Source organism: Salvelinus fontinalis, chromosome 36 (assembly GCF_029448725.1).
Source record: "Salvelinus fontinalis isolate EN_2023a chromosome 36, ASM2944872v1, whole genome shotgun sequence".
In the NCBI taxonomy this organism is placed as follows: Eukaryota; Metazoa; Chordata; class Actinopteri; order Salmoniformes; family Salmonidae; genus Salvelinus; species Salvelinus fontinalis.
This window is the reverse complement of record NC_074700.1, coordinates 18,062,314-18,088,619: the sequence shown is the minus strand read 5'-3', so window position 1 is coordinate 18,088,619 and position 26,306 is coordinate 18,062,314. Positions and strand designations below refer to the sequence as shown.

At 41.4% G+C, this 26,306-nt stretch overlaps 1 protein-coding gene across 3 annotated transcripts; it reads left to right on the top strand.

The window, feature by feature from the left end:
• The first annotated feature begins 438 nt into the window (after positions 1–438).
• On the top strand, positions 439–25,566 carry LOC129835341 (cytosolic phospholipase A2 gamma-like). Of its 3 annotated transcripts, none has more exons than XM_055900948.1 (21): positions 439–508; positions 903–958; positions 1,462–1,569; positions 1,798–1,940; positions 2,081–2,276; positions 2,434–2,539; positions 2,653–2,793; positions 2,948–3,037; positions 3,181–3,204; positions 4,677–4,706; positions 6,938–7,018; positions 7,769–7,942; positions 8,043–8,210; positions 15,361–15,462; positions 15,622–15,711; positions 16,266–16,420; positions 20,584–20,758; positions 21,078–21,261; positions 21,438–21,572; positions 23,949–24,167; positions 24,360–25,566. In XM_055900948.1, exons 2-21 carry the CDS (start codon positions 932–934, stop codon positions 24,433–24,435), a joined length of 2,424 nt encoding a protein of 807 aa, XP_055756923.1. In that variant the 5' UTR covers positions 439–508; positions 903–931; the 3' UTR covers positions 24,436–25,566. The 3 variants fall into 3 exon arrangements, with proteins under 3 accessions (XP_055756923.1, XP_055756922.1, XP_055756924.1); XM_055900947.1 differs by having other exon boundaries at positions 8,043–8,216; XM_055900949.1 differs by lacking the exon at positions 6,938–7,018 and having other exon boundaries at positions 8,043–8,216.
• Positions 25,567–26,306: the final 740 nt, after the last annotated feature.

Here is a 26,306-nt window from a genome sequence, read left to right as displayed (position 1 = left end):
TGTTTCCTGCATTTTTCTCAGTCAACTGTCACTCTTAAGGGAGTGTGTGTGTGTGTGTGTGTGTGTGTTTGTGTGTGTTCGCACGCACAGGCCTGCTCCCTGATCCAAGGAACACTCGAACAAAGTAACAAAATGAAAGCCCGAAAAAAAAATTGCACCACTTCGGTTCCCAAGAAAGTGTTACTAACTAAGAAACCACCATAGAAAAAGGGCATGTTAAGTGTTTCCTGCATTTTTCTCAGTCAACTGTCACTCTTAAGGGTGTGTGTGTGTGTGTGTGTGTGTGTGTGTGTGTGTGTGTGTGTGTGTGTGTGTGTGTGTGTGTGTGTGTGTGTGTGTGTGTGTGTGTGTGTGTGTGTGTGTGTGTGTGTGTGTGTGTGTGTGTGTGTGTAACTGGGCCTATATAAGATGACAGAGGACGGGACTAGAGTGTGGAAATCAAGAGGAGATCAACTGGCGTTGAAGATTAAGACTGGACTAGTCTGCTGTACTACACTATACATCTCTGGTAAGACTTCTCTGTCTATACACTGCATGTAGAGTTTGTGTGTAGTTTTAGTATTTTATTGCTTATATATACAGTATATATGATATTGTTATAAAACCCTTTGTGACAATCTGTCTTTGTAAAAAGTGCTATATAAATAAATGGGATTGATTGTTGTGTAATAGAATGATGCAGGTGACCTTTATTCAAATCAGTCTTGAGTCTTTGGCTTCTAGTTTTGCAGTCACATTGTTAATGTGCTTAGGACATAAAAAATATATATCATAATATCTTTGGGTTTCAACTGAGTACAGTACTATAGGTTCTACAGGTTCTTACTTGAAATAATATCTTATTGAGAGTTTTCTGACCATATGACATGCATAAAAACCAAGGGATTGGTTTGTGTTTAAAGGATCTGTTTTAGTGGACTCAGTGAGAACAATGTTGAAACAAACAGATACTCCTGAGGTAAGAAACTCATCATCACAATATAGAGTAGGACATTTGTCTGAAATAAACCACACAATATTATGTTTGGTTCTCGTCAAATACTATCTTACTGCATAGCTGATATCGCTCAAATATACACTGAACACAACCCTTTTCTGGTGCTGTCAATACTAAGTTCACCAAATTAAATCATAATGAAAGGAAACCTACTTCATTATTTTGATGTTTACACAATATAAGGATGACACTTGTCTGCAACATACCACACTGTATTGTAATACATAGTTATGAATATGCATCCAGAATGAAGGAATAAAATCTACTTTTCTGACAAAGTAAGAGTATAAGCTGTCAGAATTATGATCGTTTTATTTATCTTAAAATAACTTTTTATGAAATTCCATGTTACTTTAGAAGTGTTATGGCTTTCTTTAGTCATCAACACTTTAGTTCACCAAATGATATCATTATGAAATTATATCCTGTACAAATACTGTTTTGTCTCTCGTTCATTCTGTCAGACTGTGCGTCTGTCTCACTCCATCAATGATGAAGAGAGAAAATACGTGACGGCGAGGAAGACTTTGATTAAGGAGTGGCTGAACAGTCAGGATATCTCCTGTGAACTAGTGGGTACTCCAGTCTTCTCTTTCTTTCATTCGCTCTTTACCTCTCTAACTCTTCCCTCTCTCCATATCCATTTACATATGGATCCCCCTCATGTCTCCAGCTACATGTTAGCCCCCCCTTCTCTCTTATATAAGTATGATGGGACACTGATGTGAAATTCTCTAGATTTGATCTCTCTGACTCTCTCTCTCTGTCTTTCTCTCTGTCTCTCTCTCCCCATCTCTCAGGAGGATGTTCCTAACATAGCGTTGCTGGGGTCAGGAGGAGGAGAAAGGGCAGCAGTGGGCATGCTGGGATCACTGCATCAGCTGGCACAGGACGACCTGCTGGGCAGCTTCCTCTACATGTGTGGGGTGTCAGGCACCACCTGGTACACACACACATACACACACACACACTCACACTAACTATTATTCTTAGTAGGAAAGTAAATTTTGCATGTGCTGAAACAAATGAGGTATCTCTCTCACACCCTTTTACTCACTCACCCAATCACTTACACACACACAGGTGCATGTCATCCCTGTACAGCGATCCAGATTGGTCGCTGAATAAGCGTTGTGATGAGGTGTTAGAGAAGCTGAAGGGTCCTACGGTGGACTTGAAGAAGGCTGTGGACTGGCTGAGACAGCGGAAAGAAAATGACCAGGACTTCAACCTCACTGACTTCTGGGGCGCCTTCACTGCCTCCTATTTCATGAAGGAGGTCAGTGTAGGGTTGTGTGTGTGTGTCTGTCTATCTGTCTGTTTGCCTGTGTGTGTCTGTCATTCTTTCTATCTTTCCCTCTGTTGGGCTGATTGTCTCCCCCCCATCTCTTCCACATCTCTCCCCTGTCTCTTCCTCGTTTTCTCACCTGTATCAGATGAACACTCGCTGTCTCTCTGAAGAAGCTCACAGGAACAGCACCAACCCATACCCCATTTACAGCGCCATAGAACTGGACTGCAACCGACTGGATTACACTAAAGGTGACTGTTATGAGGCGTTCATTCAAACTTCAGAGTTAAAATGTATGTTATTCGCACAGAACTTCCTATTGGTTGATAATCTCTGATTGAAACTCGGTTTCTGTTCTATGTAGAGGTGTGGTTTGAGATGACCCCCCACGAGAGCGGTTTCTCCGGATTGGGCGCTTTCGTCCCCACTTCCTGTCTCGGGAGCAAGTTTGAAGGCGGTACTCTGAAAGAGAAGAGGAACGAAATGGACATGGTTCTGCTGCAAGGTGGGGAACGCACACACACACAAGCACGCACACACACACACACACACACAAGCACACACACACTAACATAGCCACACACACAAAAATGTGCTCATAGATTTTTTTTACAACTCCCATAGATGCTTATTTATTGTTGTTTGTTGTTGCTGGGCAGGTATCTGTGGGAGTGCCATTGCAGACGGGCAGAGGAACATTGATGAGGTGATGACGATTATTAACAAAAAGATCTGGGGATTATTTGGAGGTAAGCCACAGTACAGCATGCTAGTTAGCCTGCAAGGCTAGTGTGTAGGATTGTAAATTGTATTTCGGATCATTGAAACAAAGTTCCTTGAGTTAATTTGTGATAAATAATGTTTCTTTTTTTCTCCTTTACCATATCTTTAGTTGGCAAGAAAGTTTTAAAATCAGGTAAGAGTTAACTTCTTGCAATAAGGTAGTCTGTCACCTCTTACCCCCACCCATCCAGACGATAAAACACTTATCAAAGACAACGATATAGAGACAAAATACAAAAAATAAGGACAGAAAATTAACATAGTGACTGTATGTACACTACAACCCAGGAACAAACCCAGTACAAAAACACAAAGAAACAACAAAAAGAAACACATAAAATGTTAAAACAATACTCCAAAACAATAGACAAACTACAGGACAAGAGTAGACAATAATCTACAGGACAAGAGTAGACAATAAACTACAGGACAATAGTAGACAATAAACTACAGGACAATAGTAGACAATAAACTACAGGACAATAGTAGACAATTATCTACAGGACAATAGTAGACAATTATCTACAGGACAATACTAGTGTAACGGCAGTCTAGCTCTTCCTCCTCCTCGGACGAGGAGAGGATTGAAGGATCGGAGGACCAATGTGCAGCGTGGTAATTTTCCATGAATTTAATAAACACCAAGACAAGATACTGACAAACTAATACAAAACAACAAACGACTGTGAAGCTACAAACGAAAGTGCAATACACAAACTACTAACGTTAGACATAGACACTATACAAAATAACTAACCGTCACAGTCCTGTGTGGCACAAACACTGACACAGGAAACAACCACCCACAATCCCCAACACAAAACAAGCCACCTATATATGATTCTCAATCAGGGACAACGATTGACAGCTGTCTCTGATTGAGAACCATATTAGGCTGAACACAGAAACAGACGAACTAGACACACAACATAGAATGCCCACCCAGCTCACGTCCTGACCAACACTAAACAAGCAAAACACATACGAACTCTGGTCAGGACGTTACAACTAGACCATAAACTACAGGACAATAGTAGACAATAATCTACAGGACAATAGTAGACAATAAACTACAGGACAATAGTAGACAAACTACAGGACAATAGTAGTCAATAAACTACAGGAAAATAGTAGACAATAAACTACAGGACAATAAACTACAGGACAATACTAGACAATACTTGACAAACTACAGGACAATACCAGATAAACTACAGGACAATAGTATACAATAAACTACAGGACAATAGCAGAAAATAAACTACAGGACAGGGGATTGCGCAGTCAGATGTAACAGGGTAAATAGGAATTTTAACAACATAGATTTAGCCGGTGGTAACTTTTGGAATAGACACTGGCTGGAATGTGGTGTAAACCAATCAGCATTCAGGATTAGACCCACCTGTTGTATAATAGACAATAAACTGCAGTACAATAGTAGACAACAATCCACAGGACAATGCTAAACAAAAACATAAACCTAGACAAATGATGTGTAACATCTCTCAGCATCCCACCCATCCATCACACATGCTTAACCCTTCCCATTTCATATTATATTTCTGTGTTTTCCCATGTTCCCACACAACCCTCTGTTTTTTTCAGTTACGTTTTCTGCTGGCATTGAGACTAACGGTAAGCAGTTTTAACCATCTGGCTGTCTGTGTGTGTGGAAATTCATTTGACTGTGCAGAAATAACATGACATGATCTAAGATGTCACATGTACAGTTGTGGCCAAAAGTTGAGAATGACAAAAATATTAATTTTTACAGTCTGCTGCTTCAATGTCGTTAGACATTTTACATTACATTTAAGTCATTTAGCAGACGCTCTTATCCAGAGCGACTTGCAAATTGGTGCATTCACCTTATGATATCCAGTGGAACAACCACTTTACAATAGTGCATCTAACTCTTTTAAGGGGGGGGGGGGTTAGAAGGATTACTTTATCCTATCCTAGGTATTCCTTAAAGAGGTGGGGTTTCAGGTGTCTCCGGAAGGTGGTGATTGACTCCGCTGACCTGGCGTCGTGAGGGAGTTTGTTCCACGATTGGGGTGCCAGAGCAGCGAACAGTTTTGACTGGGCTGAGCGGGAACTGTACTTCCTCATGTTTGTCAGATGCTACTATGGAATACTGAAGTTTAATTACAAGAATTTCATAAGTGTCAAAGGCTTTTGGATTTGATGCAAAGAATTAATATTTGCAGTGTTGACCCTTCTTTTTCAAGACCTCTGAAATCCGCCCTGGCATGCTGTCAATTAACTTCTGGGCCGCATCCTGACTGATGGCAGCCCATTCTTGCATAATCAAGGCTTGGAGTTTGTCAGAATTTGTGGGTTTTTGTTTGTCTACCCGCCTCTTGAGGATTGACCACAAGTTTTCAATGGGATTAAGGTCTGGGGAGTTTCCTGGCCATGGACCCAAAATATCAATATTTTGTTCGCCGAGCCACTTAGTTATCACTTTTGCCTTATTGCAAGGTGCTCCATCATGCTGGAAAAGGTATTGTTCGTCACCAAACTGTTCCTGGATGGTTGGGAGAACTTGCTCTTGGAGGATGTGTTGATACCATTCTTTATTCATGGTTGTGTTCTTAGGCGAAATGGTGAGTGAGCCCAGTCCCTTGGCTGAGAAGCAACCCCACACATCAATGGTCTCAGGATGCTTTACTGTTGGCATGACACAGGACTGATGGTAGCGTTCACCTTGTCTTCTCCGGACAAGCTTTTTTCCGGATGCCCCAAACAATCGGAAAGGGGATTCATCAGAGAAAATGACTTTACCCCAGTCCTCAGCAGTCCAAACCCTGTACCTTTTGCAGAATATCAGTCTGTCCTTGATATTTTTCCTGGAAAGAAGTGGCTTCTTTGCTGCCCTTCTTGACACCAGGCCCCTCACTGTGCATGCAGATGCACTCACACCTGCCTGCTGCCATTCCTGAGCAAACTCTGTACTGGTGGTGCCCCGATCCCGCAGCTGAATCAACTTTAGGAGACGGTCCTGGCACTTGCTGGACTTTCCTGGGCGCCCTGAAGCCATCTTCACAACAATTGAACCAATCTCCCTGAGGTTCTTGATGATCTGATAAATGGTTGATTTAGTTGCAATCTTACTGGCAGCAATATCCTCGCCTGTGAGGCCCTTTTTGTGCAAAGCAGTGATGACGGTACGTGTTTCCTTGAAGGTAACCTTGGCTGACAGAGGAAAAACAATGATTCCAAGCACCACCCTCCTTTTGAAGCTTCCAGTCTGTTATTCGAACTCAATCAGCATGACAGAGTGATCTCCAGCCTTGTCCTCATCAACACTCATACCTGTGTTAACGAGAGAATCACTGACATGATGTCAGCTGTTCCTTTTGTGGCAGGGCTGAAATGCAGTGGAAATGTTTTTTGGGGATTCAGTTCATTTGCATGGCAAAGAGGGACATTCCAAGTAATTGCAATTAATCTGATCACTCTTCATTACATTCTGGAGTATATGCAAATTGCCATCACACAAACTGAGGCAGCAGACTTTGTGAAAATTAATATTTGTGTCATTCTCAAAACTTTTGGCCACAACTGTAGACTTAGACCTACAGTTGAAGTCAGAAGTTTCCATACACATTAGCCAAATACATTTAAACTCAGTTTTTCACAATTCCTGACATTTAATCCTAATAAGAATTCCCTGTCTTAGGTCAGTTAGGATCACCACTTTATTTTAAGAATGTGAAATGTCAGAATAAAAGCAGAGAGAATTATTTATTTCAGCTTTTATTTCTTTCATCACATTCCCAGTGGGTCAGAAGTTTACATACACTCAATTCATATTTGGTAGCATTGCCTTTAAATTGTATAACTTGTGTCAAACGTTTCAGGTAGCCTTTCACAGGCTTCCCACAATAAGTTGGGTGAATTTTGGCCCATTCCTCCTGACAGAGCTGGTGTACCTGAGTCAGGTTTGTAGGCCTCCTTGCTCACACACACTTTTTCAGTTCTGCCAACAAAGGTCAGGGCTTTGTGAAGGCCACTCCAATACCTTGACTTTGTTGTCCTTAAGCCATTTTGCCAATATTTTGGAAGTATGCTTGGGTCATTGTCCATTTGGAAGACCCATTTGCGACCAAGCTTTAACTTCCTGACTGATGTCTTGAGATGTTTCTTCAATATATCCACATAATTTAGTTGAAAAACGAGTTTTAATGACTCCAACCTAAGTGTATGTAAACTTATGACTTCAAATGTATATTCTAACCCCATTCTAATTCCGTTTTGATACTTAAAGCCACAATTTATAATTTGAACAATGATAAAACGTCAGCTGGAGAAATGTTACGATTCTCAAATTCGTAGACATAACTCTATGGTGCAAGGACTGACAGTCTGTGTGGCAGTTTTAAACATATTTTGAGGCAATAGTGTATGTTCAAGTCCCAGTTGTTTTATTACATTGGAGTAAAATCAGCCTTATGTTTTGGGTTAGGATGGTGTAAGACTGTTTTAATCTACTTCTGATCCTTATGTGATGGAGGGGGGTGGGGGGGAGGTTTACCATGTGGAAGAAACAAGTGCCTACCATTGTACCAAGAGGACATCCTCAAGGTCCGAGGGCACGTTAACACGTCTCAGACAGGGTTTCCTCATCACGAGAGGATGGCATGTTTCCAAATCACCTCCGCTACACGTTACCAACCTGTTTTGTTCCGCAGGGCAGGACAGCATGATGTTGATGTCTGGGAGAGGGAGGGAGGTAGAGGAGGTGTGTGAGTGTGTGCCCTCCCGAGTGGTGCGTTGTATGTCTGAGCTGATGCAGTACGCTGAGGACCCAGATGCACTGATGAAGGCAAAGGAAGTCATCACCACACTGGGATGGCTACTGGATGGTGAGGCATACACACACATACACACACACACAGGCAAACGCATACACACTCACCCCTATCATGACCTGTGTGATAATGTGTTTAATGACTCTAACTCTAGGTCTTGTGAGCAGTAAGGGCGAGATGCTGTGGAACATGGACTCTGAGAGGTGGAAGAGAACCAGCCTGGTGGAGAGAAAGGAGTTCATAGAGACAGTCAGTCTGGAGCTCATCCTCTCCTCAGACAGCTGGACAAAAGACTGGGAGGACCAGCGCTGCAACTGCAACGGTAACGGTAACAAAGGCATTATATTACTCCAACACCAGGTTAGCCCATTGAACTACAGCCTGTACTCTGAGAAAAAAAGGGTTCCAAAAGGATGCTTTGGCTGTCCCTGTATGAAGAACCCTTTGAAGAACCCTTATGGATTCCATGCACTGTAGAACCACATTAGGTTCCATTTATAACCTTTTGTGGAAAGGGTTTTAAGATGGAACCTCAAAGGGTTCCACATAAAATCCAAAAGGTTTATTCAAATGGTTTTCCAAAGCGACAGCTGTAAAACCCTTTATAGGTAGGAAGCACTGTTCTTAGAGGCATTAGCCCCTACAAAGGTAACACTAGCTTTCATAGTGCCACTTTTCTTACCTGACTTGGCTTCATGACTCAAGACTGTTATTTCACTGAGTTGACACCTTGGAGCTGAGTTTTTATAGGAGGTTTGGGCGTCTGGATGGTTGTGGTAACATGGTCTTAGTGTAAGTGGGTATATGGTACTAGGTAGTTATAAACAGTGTCTATGTGTATCTACAACAACGTATTCGAGCCCCTCAAGTCTGATTTCTACCCCCACCACAGAACTGAAGTTGCACTCCTCAAAGTTGTCAATGACCTCCGCACCTCTGCTAATTCTGGTGACCTCAACATCCTGATTCTCCTCAACCCGAGTGCCGCATTTGACACAGTGAGCCATCAGATCCTCCGTACCAGGGTCTGGGTGTTGAGGGCACTGCACTCTCCTGGCTACAATCATACCTCACAAACCGGACCCACTACAGTGGCTTGCGAAAGTATTCACCCCCTTGGCATTTTTTGTTGCCTTACAACCTGGAATTAAAATAGATTTTTTTTTTGGGGGGGGGGGGGGGGGGTTCTATCATTTGATTTACACAACATACCTACCACTTTGAAGATACAAAATATTTTTAAAATAAGAAGACAAAAAAAAGGAACACTTGCGTGCATAACTGTTCACCCCCCCCCCCCAAAGTCAATACTTTGTAGAGCCACCTTTTGCAGCAATTACAGCTGGACGTCTCTTGGGGTATGTCTCTATAAGCTTGGCACATCTAGCCACTGGGATTTTTGCCCATTCTTCAAGGCAAAACTGCTCCAGTTCCTTCAAGTTGGATGGGTTCTGCTGGTGTACAGCAATCTTTAAATTATACCACAGATTCTCAATTGGATTGAGGTCTGGGCTTTGACTAGGCCATTCCAAGACATTTAAATGTTTCCCCTTAAACCACTCGAGTGTTGCTTTAGCAGTCATTGTCCTGCTGGAAGGTGAACCTCTGTCCCAGTCTCAAATCTTTGGAAGACTGAAACATGTTTCCCTCAAGAATTTCCCTGCATTTAGCACCATCCATCATTCCTTCAATTCTAAACAGTTGCTCAGGCACTGCAGATGAAAAATATCCCCACAGCATGATGCTGCCACCACCATGCTTCACTGTGGGGATGATGTTCTCGGGGTGATGCGAGCTGTTGGATTTGCGCCAGACATAGCGTTTTCCTTGATGGAAAAAAAATCTAATTTTAGTCTCATCTGACCAGAGTACCTTCTTCCATATGTTGGGGGAGTCTCCCACATGCCTTTTGGTAAACACTAAATGTGTTTGCTTATTTTTTTCTTTAAGCAATGGATTTTTTTCTGGACACTCTTCTGTAAAGCCCAGCTCTATGGAGTGTACGGCTTAAAATGGTCCAAATGGACAGATACTCCAATCTCCGCTGTGGAGCTTTGCAGCTCCTTCCAGGTAATCTTTGGTCTCTTTGTTGCCTCTCTGATTAATGCCCTCCTTGCCTGGTCTGTGAGTTTTGATGGGCGGCCCTCTCTTGGCAGGTTTGTTGTGGTGCCATATTCTTTTCATTTTTTAATAATACATTTAATGGTGCTCCGTGGGACGTTCTAAGTCCCTGATCTGCACTTCTCCACAACTTTGTTCCTGACCTGTTTGGAGAGCTCCCTGGTCTTCATGGTGCCGCTTGCTTGATGGTGCCCCATGTTAGTGGTGTTGCAGACTCTGGGTCCTTTCAGAACAGGTGTATATATACTGAGATCAGGTGACACTTAGATTGCACACAGGTGGACTTTATTTAACTAATTATGTGACTTCTGAAGGTAATTTGTTGCACCAGATCTTATTTAGGGGCTTCATAGAAAAGGGGGTGAATGCATATACCACTTTTCCGTTTTTATTTTTTTAATTTCACTTCACCAATTTGGAATATTTTGTGTATGTCCATTACATGAAATCCAAATAAAAATCTATTCATATTACAGGTTGTAATGCAACAAAATACGAAAAACACCAAGGGGGATGAATACTTTTGCAAGGCACTGTACATCTCACTCAATGGCCACAACTCGAACTTCAGTTATACAGGGTGTCCCCTAGGGCTCTGTGCTGGGCCCCTTACTCTTCATCAAATCCTCCGTCATTTTAACCTTGACTTCCACTTCTATGCTGACGACACCCAGATTTACCTCAGCAACAAATCCCTCCTAAACCCGCCTCTGCAACAAAACTTCCTCAACCTCAACAGCGATAAAATTGTAACTCATTCTCATAGGCACCAAATCCACCCTCTCACAACTATGGCATCAACCTGGAATCTACCCTCTCCTTTTAACACCACATAAGACAGACGGTCAAGTCCTCATTCTTCCTCCTCTGCAACATTGGCAAAGTCAGGTACTTCCTCTCCCATCCTGCTGCTGAAACCCTCCTAAATGCATTTGTTTCCTGCCGTCCTGCGGAATTCTGCAGCACGACTCCTCGCCCAAGTCCTGGCAGCGCATCACCCCTGTCCTCCGGGAACTCCACTGGCTCCTTTTATACCAACACATTGATTACAAAATCCTTCTTCTGATCTACAAAGCTCTTCACCACCTTGCCCGCCTTACCTCTCAGACCTTCTTCTCACCTACCAACCCGCAAACCCAATCCGTTCCACCACAGCAGGCCAGCTTGTCATCCCATGTCAAAGCTTCAGAGCTTTGGCAACAGGTTCTTCTCCAGGGTTGCGCCTATGCTCTGGAACTCCCTCCCTACAGCCATCCGTGTCTCTGAGTCCATCACCGTCTTTCAGTCCCTGCTAAAGCAAAGCAATACACTACAAAGACACTCCTCTCTCCACCATACTGAGCAACATCTAACCCAAACCATTACCAGGTTCATATCATAACAGTAATCCCCTTTACCCTAAACTGGGTTCGTATCCAAACCCTCCTCATATTCATCAAACTCTTTCCTTTCTTTGAGCCCAACCCTCTCTTTATGTTTTTGTTTAGTCCGATATTTTGTTTTTACTCCTGTTTTTTAAAAATATATATACAATTGTAAAGCAACTTTGGGTCCTTAAAAAGCGCTATAGAAGTAGCAAGGAGGGAGGGAGAGATGTTAATCAATCTAACTCGTGCTAGAATACCAATTTCGGGCCACATGACGTCAGCCGAGTCTGACTCTCAGCCGGAATCAGCCCAGATCCACTGTGCTAGCTGGGTATGATCTAATATGATTATTTAGTACCTGTCTTGACTGCATCAAACTGCAAGAAGCAACTTGGATAAGATGGCTAAGTTAGCTAACCAGCTAGCTAGGCTAATTGAGTCTGCATACCTATCTTCCTGACCTATAGTTACAAATAATAACACCTCCATTCATATTATTAAATAGCAGCCTACTGTTGTTTAAAATTCTTACACAGTGATTTCGAGCACGCTGGAGAGGTTCAAACCAACGTGTCAATCAGGAGCTCCCCTGGGCAGACCCAGCAGTTGTCTTATGGCTACACACGGACAAGTTATATTTGCGTGATTTAACATAATTAATGAATCATTACCGTTTTTTTCATTCATGTGACCGACCAATACTGTTTCATAACATGTTACAGACCAATACCTCACGAGGCGTCTCCTCTATAAACGGAGACCTTGAAATTGAGATATCCTTCGTTCGTTGTTGAGTCAACCACTTGCATGAACACAACCATTGGTTTATAGAACTTCTCATTTAATTTTTAATTCCAATTTCTGTTGATTAGATAATCTCTTACTTGCTTTGCCACACATGGAGGCTCGATGACTGTAGTGGTGCTATGGTGACTTTTGATTGTCCGAGAACAACAACAAGCTACACACGCCACTCTGGGTTTTTCTCGTTGAGCAGAGGAGAACATACAATTAACCTGTCTGGCACCGGGGTTCCACTAGCGGAACTCCTCCCACATTCCACTGAAAAGGCAGAGCGCGAAATTCCAAAAATATTTTTGAGAAATATTTAACTTTCACACATTAACAAGTCCAATACAGCAAATGAAAGATACACATCTTGTGAATCCAGTCAACATGTCCGATTTTTAAAATGTTTTACAGCGAAAACACCACATATATTTATGTTAGCTCACCACCAAATACAAAAAAGGACAGACATTTTTCACAGCACAGGTAGCATGCACAAAGCCAACCTAACTAACCAAGAACCAACCAAACTAACCAAGAAACAACTTCATCAGATGACAGTCTTATAACATGTTATACAATAAATCTATGTTTTGTTCGAAAAATGTGCATATTTGAGGTATAAATCAGTTTTACATTGCAGCTACCATCACAGCTACCGTCAGAAATAGCACCGAAGCAGCCAGAGTAATTACAGACACCAACGTCAAATACCTAAATACTCATCATAAAACATTTCTGAAAAATCGATGGTGTACAGCAAATTAAAGACAAACATCTTGTGAATCCAGACAATATTTCCGATTTTTTAAGTGTTTTACAGCGAAAACACAATATAGCATTATATTAGCTTACTACAATAGCCTACCACACTACCGCATTCATTCATCAAGGCACGTTAGCGATAGCAATAGGCACGTTAGCGATAGCGAATAAACCAGCAAAAGATATTAATTTTCACTAACCTTCATAAACCTTCATCAGATGACAGTCCTATAACATCAGGTTATACATACACTTATGTTTTGTTCGAAAATGTGCATATTTAGAGCTGAAATCAGGGGTTATACATTGTGCTAACGTAGCATCTTTTTCCCAGAATGTGCGGATATTTTTATGACACTCAACTATTCTGACCAAATAACTATTCATAAACGTTACTAGAAAATACATGTTGTATAGGAAATGATAGATACACTAGTTCTTAATGCAATCGCCGTGTTAGAATTCTAAAAATAACTTAATTACGACATCCAGCGTAGTTATAGGGAGAGAGTGCCCAAAATCTGGGCGCAAACTACTATTTCACATGTTCGACAGATATATGAAATAGCATCATAAAATGGGTCCTACTTTTGATGATCTTCCATCAGAATTTTGTACAAGGGATCCTTTGTCCAGAACAATCGTTGTTTGGTTTTAGAATGTCCTCTTCTCCAGTCATTTAGCACGGAAAGCTAGCAAAGTAGCGCGAAGCTCTCCTTCCTGAACAAAGGCACACAACGCAACACGCCTAACGTCCCAAATAAATTTCAATAATCTAATAAAACTATATTGAAAAAACATACTTTACGATGATATTATCACATTTATCAAATAAAATCAAAGCCGGAGATATTAGTCGTCTATAACGACAGCTTTTCAGAAGGCAATACCAGGTCCCTTCTCGCGCACTCCAGAAAACAGGAAACTGGTGACACGTCATGCCAAGAGCTTTTATTCGACCCCAGATCAAGTTATACACTCCATTTCTTATCTCACTGCCTGTCGACATCTAGTGGAAGACGTATGAAGTGCATGTATACTAATAAATATCAAGGACATTTATAGGCAGGCCCTAGAACAGAGCATCGATTTCAGATTTTCCACTTTCTGTCAGGAAGTTTGCTGCAAAATGAGTTCTGTTTTACTCACAGATATAATTCAAACGGTTTTAGAAACTAGAGAGTGTTTTCTATCCAATAGTAATAATAATATGCATATTGTACGAGCAAGAATTGAGTACGAGGCCGTTTAAATTGGGCACGATTTTCCCCCAAAGTGAAAACAGCGCCCTCTGTCCTCAACAGGTTAACGCTGTATCTAACGTTACAACTCTATGTCCGTCGCCTTTGTAATCGACTGTGATTACAACGGCGTTTCATCCATTACCATGAACCCATCCTCCGTGGTACAGCTGGACATGATAGTGGTTACGGTACGTATCAGACAATAGCAGAGCGTTACAAAAGGAAAATTGGCTCGCTCGGTGATAGATTAGGGTTGGCCAGCAGGCATATAAGCATTGCTCGCAACCCAAATGTCAGGCGTTCAAATCAGCTTTGGGTCAATTTTGACAATTGCTTTTAGTGATTGGTTGATAAATATTGTTGCTAATGTTTGCTTATACCTTTCACTGACAACTTATACATAGCCTCTAGAAGTTAATTTCTAATGTGAACGCTGCGTGTAACACATCCGGTATCAGGATAAATAAAAAGCAAGGTCTGCTAACTTTCTTTAATTATGTTTAATTATCGCAAACAATGAATGGCAAATGCAATTTTCGTATATACGGGTTCGCTGTATCACCACGCAGGGTAAACAGGGAACTGGCAGGAAGTACGTAAACAGCTGTTCTTATACCGTGATGACGTAGTTCCAACACGTCTGTTGGCCTATCACAGTAGAGGCTGAGCGCGGTTTAGACTTTGCTCAGCCTATCACCGTTACTCAGACTGGTCCCCTTCTTTCAGATGTCCGCATCTAGTCGTTGCGTAGATTAGATCCGTCTTGTGTCTGTCGATTCTACACTGAAACAGTTCCTAATATGGTATTGTCCAGTAATCTACCCTTCCTGGTTGGCCTAGAGAGATGCTCCCCTCCCCTCTCCAGATTGACCACAGTTTTTATGGCCAGTGTTGGTCAGTCCTTACACACATCTGTATTGTTTGTGTGTGTGTAACAAAACAATATGCTAGCAGGCTATAGTGCATAAACATAAATCCTAACACTAACCCTTACCACAACTACTGTAAGTTAATACTGCTATCCGCTGTATAAATCAAATTAGTTGCGTACACTTTTATTTTTACCCTCTAGGAGTGCTTTGTTACAGCATGCACATTTTGCTATGAGACTGTGTTGTACTGTCACGTTCCCAAACTCTCTCATCATAATGGCATGAGATAATGTTTATTCTCTTGTCCTCTACAGATGAAGGGAGGCACGGGGTGACGATGGAAATAAGGGAGTCGTTTGTCATGTCATCATCCAACCAGAGAGCAAGAAACGGCTGGTCCCCTTTCCCCAGATTAGGTAATGTTTTTTTCCCTCAATTTTCTGTCCACTATGATTACAATTGAAGGTGTGTGTGTATTCCTATAAAGGAAGGATACAGACTACATACTCTCTCCATCACTGAGATTATTTTTGACCAGTTAAGTATAACTTGAAATTGGTGTGCGTCTCCCCCAGCTTCAATCTTTTGGATTGTAAAGAACATTTCCCCTCTGCTCATTGAATGGGAATGGGGAACCACGTCCAACTTCCTCTTCAATATCAAAGGTACAGAAACATCAGACTTCTTCCTACATGATAGCATAACTACTATCAGTCATAAACTAGGTTTCCATCCAATTGGCGACAGATTTTCATGCAAATATTGTAAAATCCGCATAAAAACATTATGGGCATTTTCCCACCAGAGATGTGAATTTGATCGATGCTTGACTGCTGTTTGACAAATAAAAATAATCTCTTTTGTCCATAATAATCTCTTCATGTTGGCTATACCAGCACTGTATCTGCCAGCTGTGGGCTAGAGCTCAAGTGCCAATACCAGAGTGGGCACACTCGCTATATAACACTCGCTAGAAAACCATCAGTAGAGTTGAAAATACGATGGAAACCCATTTAAATTGTATTTTTTATTTGGTACATGGGAAGTGATCCGCAAAATATATTTTCATTTGCACTAAGTCATCAAGTACAGCCTTTTATCCGCAATAAGTGAATTATCTACAACAAGTGAAGATGAAATTCACAATGGTGTTTGTTCTTTTCTCTCTCCCCCCACCACTGTCTGTCTGTCTCTCTTAACAACCCCCCCCTCTCTCCAGATGCTAAAGATCTGACTAGCATGGCGTCCAAAGAGAAGATTCATCTGATAGACGCAGGGTTAAAGATCAATTCTCCCTACCCCCCCATCCTGCGCACAGAGAGGGATGTCGACCTCATCATCTCCTTGGACTTCAGCGCGGGAGACCCCTTTGAGGCAAGCACACACACACACACACACACACACACACACACACACACACACACACACACACACACACACACACACACACACACACACACACACACACACACACACACACACACACACACACACACAATGCTTATTCCTATCCAAGCCTTTCAGAAGAACATAAAGGGCCTAAGGTTTAGGGGCTAGGAAGTAGTGACTAGGGACAAGGGGATAGGGACAAGGGGATAGAGAGTGAGGACTAGGGAATAGGGACTATTAGCCTGACTAACCGGTGCCTGTATATAGCCTCGCTTTTGTTATAGCCTCGCCACTGTTATAGCCTCGCTACCGTCTTTTTACGGTTGTTTTTACTTATCTATTGTTCACCTAATACCTATTTTTTACTTAAAAATTGCACTGTTGGTTAGAGCCTGTAAGTAAGCATTTCACCGCAAGGTCTACTATACCTGTTGTATTCGGAGCACGTGACAAATAAACTTTGATTTGATTAAACTCTTACCTTATGAGGTCTGGAGCCTGCTGGTTTTCTGTTGTGCGTAATTCATTATCAGGTACATCTGGTGTCCTAGGCTTAAATCAATTTTTGAATAATATATATTTTTTTTTTAATTAAAAAATATAACTTTTATTACATGATTTTAAACTGAAATTAATGAATGTAGCATTCAGTTTTAAAATTCAATATTAATTGAATATTCAAATTCAATATTTAGATATTCAGTTTCAATATGGTAAATATTACATCCATTGCCGGTGTATCAAGTTTACAAATGATCATTTCAAGTTGATCAACGTTTAATACATTCAGCTTCTCAAATAGATTCATTTTTAAAATCCAGTTCAAAACTAGACACAACATCCTGGTACTTTGCCAGCCAGGAAAGGTAGAGGAGCACTGATAAAATAAAACGCTCCTTGTGGTAAACAGAAGCTTCTGGCAGTTTCTGAAGCCAATGTGGCGGTTTCTGAAGCCAATGTGACGGTTTCTGAAGCCAATGTGGCGGTTTCTGAAGCCAATGTGGCGGTTTCTGAAGCCAATGTGGCATGTTGAATTTGGCTCTACTGTTTTAACCGTTTTAGCTATAAGCTATTATGACCGCATTCCTGAAAGCTAAGACTCTTCTGGAACATGGACATGCTTTCAAATCAAATGTTAATGGTCGCGTATACGTTTTATGCAGATGTTATCGCAGGTGCAGCGAAATGTTTATGTTCCTAACTCCAACAGTGAAGTAATACCTAACAATACATGCAAATCCCAAAAAATGTAAAGAAAGGAATTAAGAAATATATCAATATTATAACAAGCAATGTCATTCATACATACATGCATACATACATGCATACATACATACATACATACATACATACATACATACATACATACATACATACATACATACATACATACATACATACATACATACATACAGTACCGGTCAAAAGTTTGGACACCTCCTCATTCAAGGGTTTTTCTTTATTTTTGTTATTTTCTACATTGGTGAATAATAGTGAAGACATCAAAACTATGAAATAGCACATATTGAATTATGTAGTAACACAAAGTGTTTAACAAATCAAAATATGTTATATTTTAGATTATTCAAAGTAGCCACCCTTTGCCTTGATGACAGCTTTGCATACTCCTGGCATTCTCTCAACCAGCTTCATGAGGTAGTCACCTGGAATGCATTTCAATGAACAGGTGTGCCTTGTTAAAAGTTAATTTGTGTAATTTCTTTCCTTAATGCGTTGAGACAATCATTTGTGTTGTGACAAGGTAGGGTTGGTATACAGAAGATAGCCCTATTTGGTAAAAGACCAAGTCCATATTATGGCAAGAACAGCTCAAATAATAAGCAAAGAGAAATGATAGAGTGACTGTTTAACAGTCTGATGACCTGGAGATAGACAGACAGTCAGATGACCTGGAGATAGACAGACAGACAGACAGACAGACAGACAGACAGACAGACAGTCTGATGGCCTGGAGATAGACAGACAGACAGACAGACAGTCTGATGGCCTGGAGACAGACAGACAGTCTGATGGCCTGGAGACAGACAGACAGACAGACAGACAGACAGACAGACAGACAGACAGACAGACAGACAGACAGACAGTCTGATGGCCTGGAGATAGACAGACAGACAGTCTGATGGCCTGGAGATAGACAGACAGACAGACAGACAGACAGACAGACAGTCTGATGGCCTGGAGACAGACAGACAGACAGACAGACAGACAGACAGTCTGATGGCCTGGAGATAGACAGACAGACAGACAGTCTGATGATTGCAGGACATGTTTCAAGGGAGTGTTACAAAAACTGCAATTTAGCCCCAATAATAATAATATAAGGTCATAGCCATTCTAAGGATAGGCTTTCCACTCCCTATTTAATCTTACTGTGTTTGAACCAGGTCTCCTGTATGTGATGAGACTGTGTTAGCCCACTTAGCTGAAGCCCATAGGGATGAGTTCAGGAAGCTAACATGGTTTCAAGTCTCCAGCAGGATTACCCATCAAAAGAGTTACATTTAACACCCCTTTGACCTCACAGAATCAGTATAACTAACTGGGTTTGAAATCGGGCCTACTGCACACTTTCTGAAGCAAGCAGAATGATCTGTGCAGTAGTGGTTCTAGCTTGTATGGCTCCCTGGGCGAATGCGCCCTTCAGGCCCCCCCTCCCCATCTCGTACTTCTGAGTGGGAGACGTTCCCAGGCAGTAGCCTGCCTAGCTCACAAACTAGAATCAGGGCGCCCACTCCGACAAGGTTAATTAACCCACAGTCCCACACAGTGACATGATATCATTGACGTGACGTGCAAATTATCGATAGAAAACCGGTTGTGCGAATGTCACCATTCAAAAAATATATATATTTTGTGCGGGCTGCCCATGTTGCCTATACCTAAATCCGCCACTGGATCTGTGCACCCCATTTAATGAGAGTGCAACAGAGGTGGTTTGATGATCCATGCATGTGATGAGCCTGAGAACTGATGACTATTAGTTTGACTGTTGGGGTTCTAACCCAGGTTTCCTGTTCACCAGACTTTTCAGGTCTCAGACAAATTACTCATCACCGAGCGTGGCCACCGAACCACTTGTGTTACACTTCAACCCCTTTGACCTCCTCCTTGAAGAGACACAACCAAGTCACAGGACCAATGCCTAGGCTTTAGCTCAGCAGGCTAAAACAGTCTTAACCCAGTCAGTCACGTTACCCTTACAATGACTAACCTTGCCGGAGACTTGAAACTAACATGTCTAACAAACACGTCTTCAGGATCATAAGCATGGGTCACCTAACCACGCTATTTGATGAGTAACCTTGCAGGATCTTGAAGAGTTTAATAGCACGATGGGTTGTAATGCTTCAGAAGGGCTGTCACATGTGTTTTCAAGGCAGAAGTCCTGAGTTTGAGCCTCAGTATGAGCTGAATCAAGGAGAAGCGGTACTCGCTAAGCAAGCAGTGTGTCGTCCATTACATACATTTCCTGAACTTATCTCTATAGGCTTCAGCTAAGTGGGCTAATATACTTGTGACATACAGGAGACCTGGTTCCAACCCAGTCAGTCACAATATTAAATAGGGATTGGAAAGGTTATCCTTAGAAGGGAGCCAAATTGTGTTTTTGTGACACTGGTCATTTAACTACATGTTGCAGTAGCTTGGTGGTAGTTTAACTAAATTCAAATCAAGGTAGTGTTTTCAGTAGTTAATTACTTTTTTGCCATGTAGTGGTGTCGCTGACTACTGGAACTACACACTACTATTTTTGCTCAAATTAAATATCGGTGAAATAGGTAATAATTTCCTTTCTTTTTCGGCAAGAGACCTGCCTAATTCTCACATGTTTGTAAACAGACAATGAATACAATATCTGACATATTGAAACTGAATATTTAAATATTGAATTAGATTTTTAAACTGAAGGTAATATTTATTCAATTCAGTTCCAAATGAAGAAAAACAAGTAAAAAATGATGTGATTCAGTTTGTGCATTAAAATTCAAAGTAATTCAATATCCTAATAAAATTCAAAATTATGGAATTCAAATACAATATCTGTTGGCACTGAAATCGTTCCGAACTAAGGGCTGGTTTGAACAGGGACATTGACATAACCACGCTGCTGGTCCTGCTCTTCACAGACGGTGTTTAGTGCTAAACAGTATGCGGATGAGCTGGAGCTCCCCTTTCCACCAGTGAAGGAGAGTATGAGGGAGGCGAAAGACCATCCTCAGGACTGCTACGTTTTTGAGGGGCGACGCCCTGAAGAGCCCACCGTCATGCACATGCCCCTGTTCAACCTGCAGAACTGCCGAGGTCAGTTGTAGACACTCACTACTAGGACGACTATCTGCGTCTGACTTTTATCCTTGTCTCTCTGATTATGCCCTATTCTGACTTCTCTCTTATTTTCTGTCTCTGTTTTTCTCTGTGTCATGTCTTGCTATTTTTCTTGTTTATCTGCATTAACTGTCTGCTTTTTGTCACTAGAAGTATTGCATCAACTATGTTTTTTCTCATTTATCATGGTCTTTGCTTAGTCTCTGTCTCAGTCTTTAAGTTGTTATAAATATTCAAAGTCTCTGTGTTCTATATGTTCAAAGTTGTGTTGTAAGGCTCTCTGTTCTCTTCCTAGACGAGGAGGAGATTAAGACGGAGAGGGAGAAGTACACAACGTTCCAGCAGCACTACGGTGCGCCTGAGATCGACCACCTCCTGAAGAAGGCCAAGGACAACTTGAAGAACAACAGAGACAGGATCCTGGGACAGATCATTATGGCTGTCCAACGCAGAAAGAATCGCAAGTCAGTGGCTCAACGGTCTGTATCTATATCAGTCATGGACCATTTTAGTGTGTGTGTGTTGACTGCATTCTTCTGAATGCGATGGCTTTTAAAAAACATGCTGTTTCTGACAGATATGGAGGGTAACATTCTCTTGAGACATTTGTTGTTTATCAATAGATTTATATTGATCAATCAATTGATTCAAACAGCATTTCGGAGGGTCAGCCTGTGGTTCGGTCCATGATGGCCAAAAGGTCACTGAAGCGTTCAATGTACAGCATGGACCAGGAAAATTCCCCCATTGCACCAAAGAGACCCCACCAATCAGAGCAGGGAAACCTGGGGTGAGTGTTTTTTTTTTCCTTAACTGTATATTTCTGTGAAGGAATAGATACTTTTATAGTACTCAATAATACAGTGGCAAGAAAAAGTATGTGAACCCTTTGGAATTACATGGATTTCTGCATAAATTGGTCATCAAATTTGATCTGATCTTCATATAAATCACAACAATAGACAAACATATTGTGCTTAAACTAATAACACACAAATTATTGCATTTGTCTTGTCTATATTGAATACATCATTTAAACGTTCAGTGTAGATTGGAAAAAGTATGTGAACCCCTAGGCTAATGACTTCTCCAAAAGCTAATTGGAGTCAGGAGTTAGCTAACCTGGAGCCCAATCAATGAGACGAGATTGGAGACATTGGTTAGAGCTGCCTTGCCCTATAAAAAACTCACAAAATGTGAGTATGCTATTCACAAGAAGCATTGACTGATGTGAAACATGACTCAAACAAAAGAGATCTCATAAGACCTAAGATTAAGAATTGTTGACTTGCATAAAGCTGGAAAGGGTTACAAAAGTATCTCTCAAAGCCTTGATGTTCATCAGTTCACGGGAAGACAAATTGTCTGTAAATGGAAAAAGTTCAGCACTGTTGCTACTGTCCTTAGGATTGGCCATCCTGCAAAGATGACTGCAAGAGCACAGCGCAGAATGCTCAATGAGTTTAAGAAGAATCTTTGAGTGTTAGCTAAAGACTTAAAGAAATCTCTGTAAAATGCTAACATCTCTGTTGACGAGTCTACGATAAGTAAAACACTAAACAAGCATGGTGTTCATGGGAGGACACCACGGAAGATGCCACTGCTGTCCAAAACAAACATTGCTGCACGTATGAAGTTTGCAGAAGTGCACCTGGATGTTCCATAGCGCTACTGGCAAGATATTCTGTGGACAGATGAGTTGTTTAGAAGGAACACACAACACTGTGTGGAGAAAAAAAGCCACAGCACGGCAACATCAAAACCTCATCCCAACTGTAAAGTATGGTGGAGGAAGCGTCATGGTTTGGAGCTGCTATGCTGCCTCAAGGCCTGGACAGCCTGCTATCATCGACGGAAAAATGAATTCCCAAGTTTATCAAGACATTTTGCAGGAGAATGTTAGGCTATCTGTCCACCAATTGAAGCTCAACAGAAGTTGGGTGAGGCAACAGGACAATGACCCAAAACACAGAAGTAAATCAACAACAGAATGGCTTAAACAGAAGAAAATACACCTTCTGGAGTGGCCCAGTCAGAGTCCTGACCTCAACCCGATTGAGATGCTGTGGCATGACCTCAAGAGAGCAGTTCACACCAAACATCCCAAAAATATTGCTGAACTGAAACAGTTTTGTAAAGAGCATTGGTCTGGTCTGCAACTACAGAAAATGTTTGGTTGAGGTTTTTGCTGCCACAGGAGGGTCAACCAGTTATTAAAACCAAGGGTTCACATACTTTTCCCACCCTGTACTGTGAGTGTTTTCACGGTGTGTTCAATAAAGACATGAAAACATATAATTGTTTGTGTGTTATTAGTTTAAGCAGACTGTGTTTAGATGAAGACCAGATCAAATTTAAGACCAATTTATGCAGAAATTCAAGTATTTCCAAAGGGTTCCTATACTTTTTCTTGCCAATGTATATACTGTAGTACTCTTAGCAGTACTCTTGATGTGGCAAAAGGGGTTTAATCTCAAAGAACATCAGATTAAACCAACATGAGCAAGGATATCAGTTTGAATTTAGTGGTGACCTTCTCTGTGGAAGTGTGCTTCGAAATATAATTAACCTGTTTGATTCAAACCAATTCACTGTTTATGGAAATAAAATCATGAATGACAACATCCAATTCTATGAGGTATCATGTTAGCAGATTATTCATCTCAGAAATTAAAATCACATTTTTCTATTGAGATTCTGGGGCGCAAGAAGTAAACCCTGGGGACGGTAAGTCTCCACCCCCTAAAGTTTTTGCCGCAATGCCCCTCCCATTCCGCCCAACCCTATGTTTACAACCCGATTTACAGGCAATGAAAACAGAGTTAGCGGAATATGTTTTTGATGCCATCCTTCCCGAAGTTGAGCAGTGTGCATTAAATTCCCTGTTTGAAAAAAAAATCTGGTTGAGATCCCTGCCTCCATTTATAGCACCCTACTCAACTCCTCTCTATTCGTCGATAGAATCTGTGGCTCTGGTCAAATCTGTCTATTTTAATTAAGAGTCTGATTTATTGAGACTAGCAGATTATCAATTACCTCCAACATTTTACATTATAATTAGCACTGATCTTAGCATTAGCCCTGATGTACTGTACATGTAAGTCATTTTTTGTTGTTGTTGAATACATGTAAGTAATTCACATTTCCTTTCTATCTCTGATGACAGTTACTACCTGATGCCCATTGGCTCCAACCCCAATCCTATGGGGCCAATCAGCATGCAGTATTGGCCACAGCAGACTCCAGGACAGACTGGTAGTCCTTGGGGATATTACCACGCCCAGCAACAGAATGGCAGTCCTTGGGGATACCACCAGGCCCAGCAACCGTCCCAAGTACCAGCCCAGGGACAGAATGTACCACCTCCCCCTATGGCTTTCCCCGGGTCAGTGTAACTCTGTCATAGTAATGATAGTCATAATACTAGTTTAGATTATTTATTTTACTAGATTACATTTATACAGCGCTTTTCCAGGTGCTGGAAGTGTTTGTTGTGTGAAGGTGTGTGTGTGTGTATGGATTGGGGGACAACTCACCACTGACACAACTTTTGACACTAGATCTTCTCCCCCCACAGGTATTTCCTGCTTCCCATGGCCTGTGCTGCCTCCCCTCTCCCACAACATGTACTACCCCAGACCCCGACATATTAGTGGTGTGCGGGTCAGCTGTTTGTTCACCCGCTCCACAGCTGCTAATAACCATCTGCAACCGCCCAACTATATGTGATCAAGTTGAAATCTGATGCCCGCACCTGACCGTAACCCGCAAATACAGAAAATGTGTTTTATAGTCTGTCAGAGATGGCTGAATGATTTTTTTGACAGGCCTTTTAAAATAGGCTCATGTTTCTGCTTATAATTTCCCACATTTTGGTAGGCTATTTGTTAGTGAACTTGTCTGCAGCTTCTCTTCTATTGACATCTGTAAAGCTTGTTTTCTCTTATTCTTTCATCTCTGCCTCTCTCATGCAGCAAAGACGTTTAGGGACCGGGAGAAAATGCAATAACTAAAAAAAATAAAAAAAACGGGAAAGAATTTATGTGCAAAATTTCCAAATTACATCAGTTTGACTGATTTTAAGGACATTGAAAGTTGTTAAAACGACCCAACATGCTTTTGATAAAATATCAGTTTGGCTTGGATGCATAGGCTATTTTTGTGGTTGAAATACTATCAGCTTTTATGATGCTGATAAAGTGAGAACCTTTACAGAAGGTCCCTAACTATGCATTCATTCTCTCAAGATGCTGAAAGAAAGAAATAATATTTCCACACTCCTGCTCCCAAGTCAAAATGTACATTTAGTGTATAGTTTTACTGCAAGAAATTATAACAGGCTATGTGAGAGGTTATAGACCTACAGTCAATGTCCACATTTCAGATACACTTCAAAAAATATATAAATAATGAAAGAAAAACCTCAATGTAGCCTATAAATATGAATTGCACAATAATGAAACATTTATGGATTTTGTATGCATTGCTTTCTCTTTATTCACCCCCTTTCATGTCAGCTCAGGGATTTGAATCAGCGACCTTTCGGTTTATACGGGCAAATGCTCTTAACCTCCTAGGCTACATGCCGCCTTACTAGTTTTAATTTGGATGAACTTATTCTGCTACTCCTGTTCAGCAGTGACGGCTGAGGCTCTATTGTCTGTGTTGGTTACTGTAAACGGGAATACATTTTGTACTCAGAAAAAACCTGACGAAGCAGATGTGAAATGCGTTGTTCATTCCAAATGTGTACACTGCAATGAAATTAAAAACTACATTTTATATCCATGGTCGGTCGTTGTCATTCAAGTGTGTGATTTCTCCTTGTCTTTAGGGATACTGAGTTGTTCCTGCTAGAATTAGCACCTTGAAGAAGTTGCACGGCTGTGCATAAAGCTTTGACCTTATTATTTGTATTTTCTATATGTTGCTTTCCTCTGTATTGTAGATGTTCTCGCTAAATTCCCAAATTGGCCTGCATACTACATTCTTAGAAAAAAGGGTTCTTCATTTGTCCCTGTAGGGGCACTCTGAAGAAACCTTTTGGGATCCATGTCAAACCATTTTGGGTTCCATTTAGAAACCTCTGTGGAAATGGTTCAACATGAAACCCAAAAAGTTCTTCAAAGGGTGCTCCTACCACTGACACCTAGAGCAGCCTGGTCTTATAGACTAGACGTAACAATAAAATTGTATTAGTCACATACACATGGTTAGCAGATGTTAATCATGACAACTCACCTCCGTCATCATGAAGTGCTTTGAGAAACTAGTCAAGGATCATATCACCTCCACCCTACCTGACACCCTCGACCCACTCCAATTTGCTTACTGCTCCAATAGGTCCACAGACGACGCAATCACACTGCACACTGCCCTAACCCATCTGGACAAGAGGAATACCTATGTGAGAATGCTGTTAATTGATTACAGCTCAGCATTTAACACCATAGTACCCTCCAAACCCTGGGTCTCAACCTCGCCCAGTGCAACTGGGTCCTGGACTTGCAGACTGGCCGCCCCC

Excerpts from the sequence above, each read along its gene's own strand:
- LOC129835341 (XM_055900947.1), top strand. The coding sequence starts at position 932 with ATGTTGAAACAAACAGATACTCCTGAG. Across the intron at positions 2,794-2,947 it reads GGACATGGTTCTGCTGCAAG|GTATCTGTGGGAGTGCCATT; the intron begins GTGGGGAACGCA and ends GTTGCTGGGCAG. Across the intron at positions 24,168-24,359 it reads CCCCCTATGGCTTTCCCCGG|GTATTTCCTGCTTCCCATGG; the intron begins GTCAGTGTAACT and ends CTCCCCCCACAG.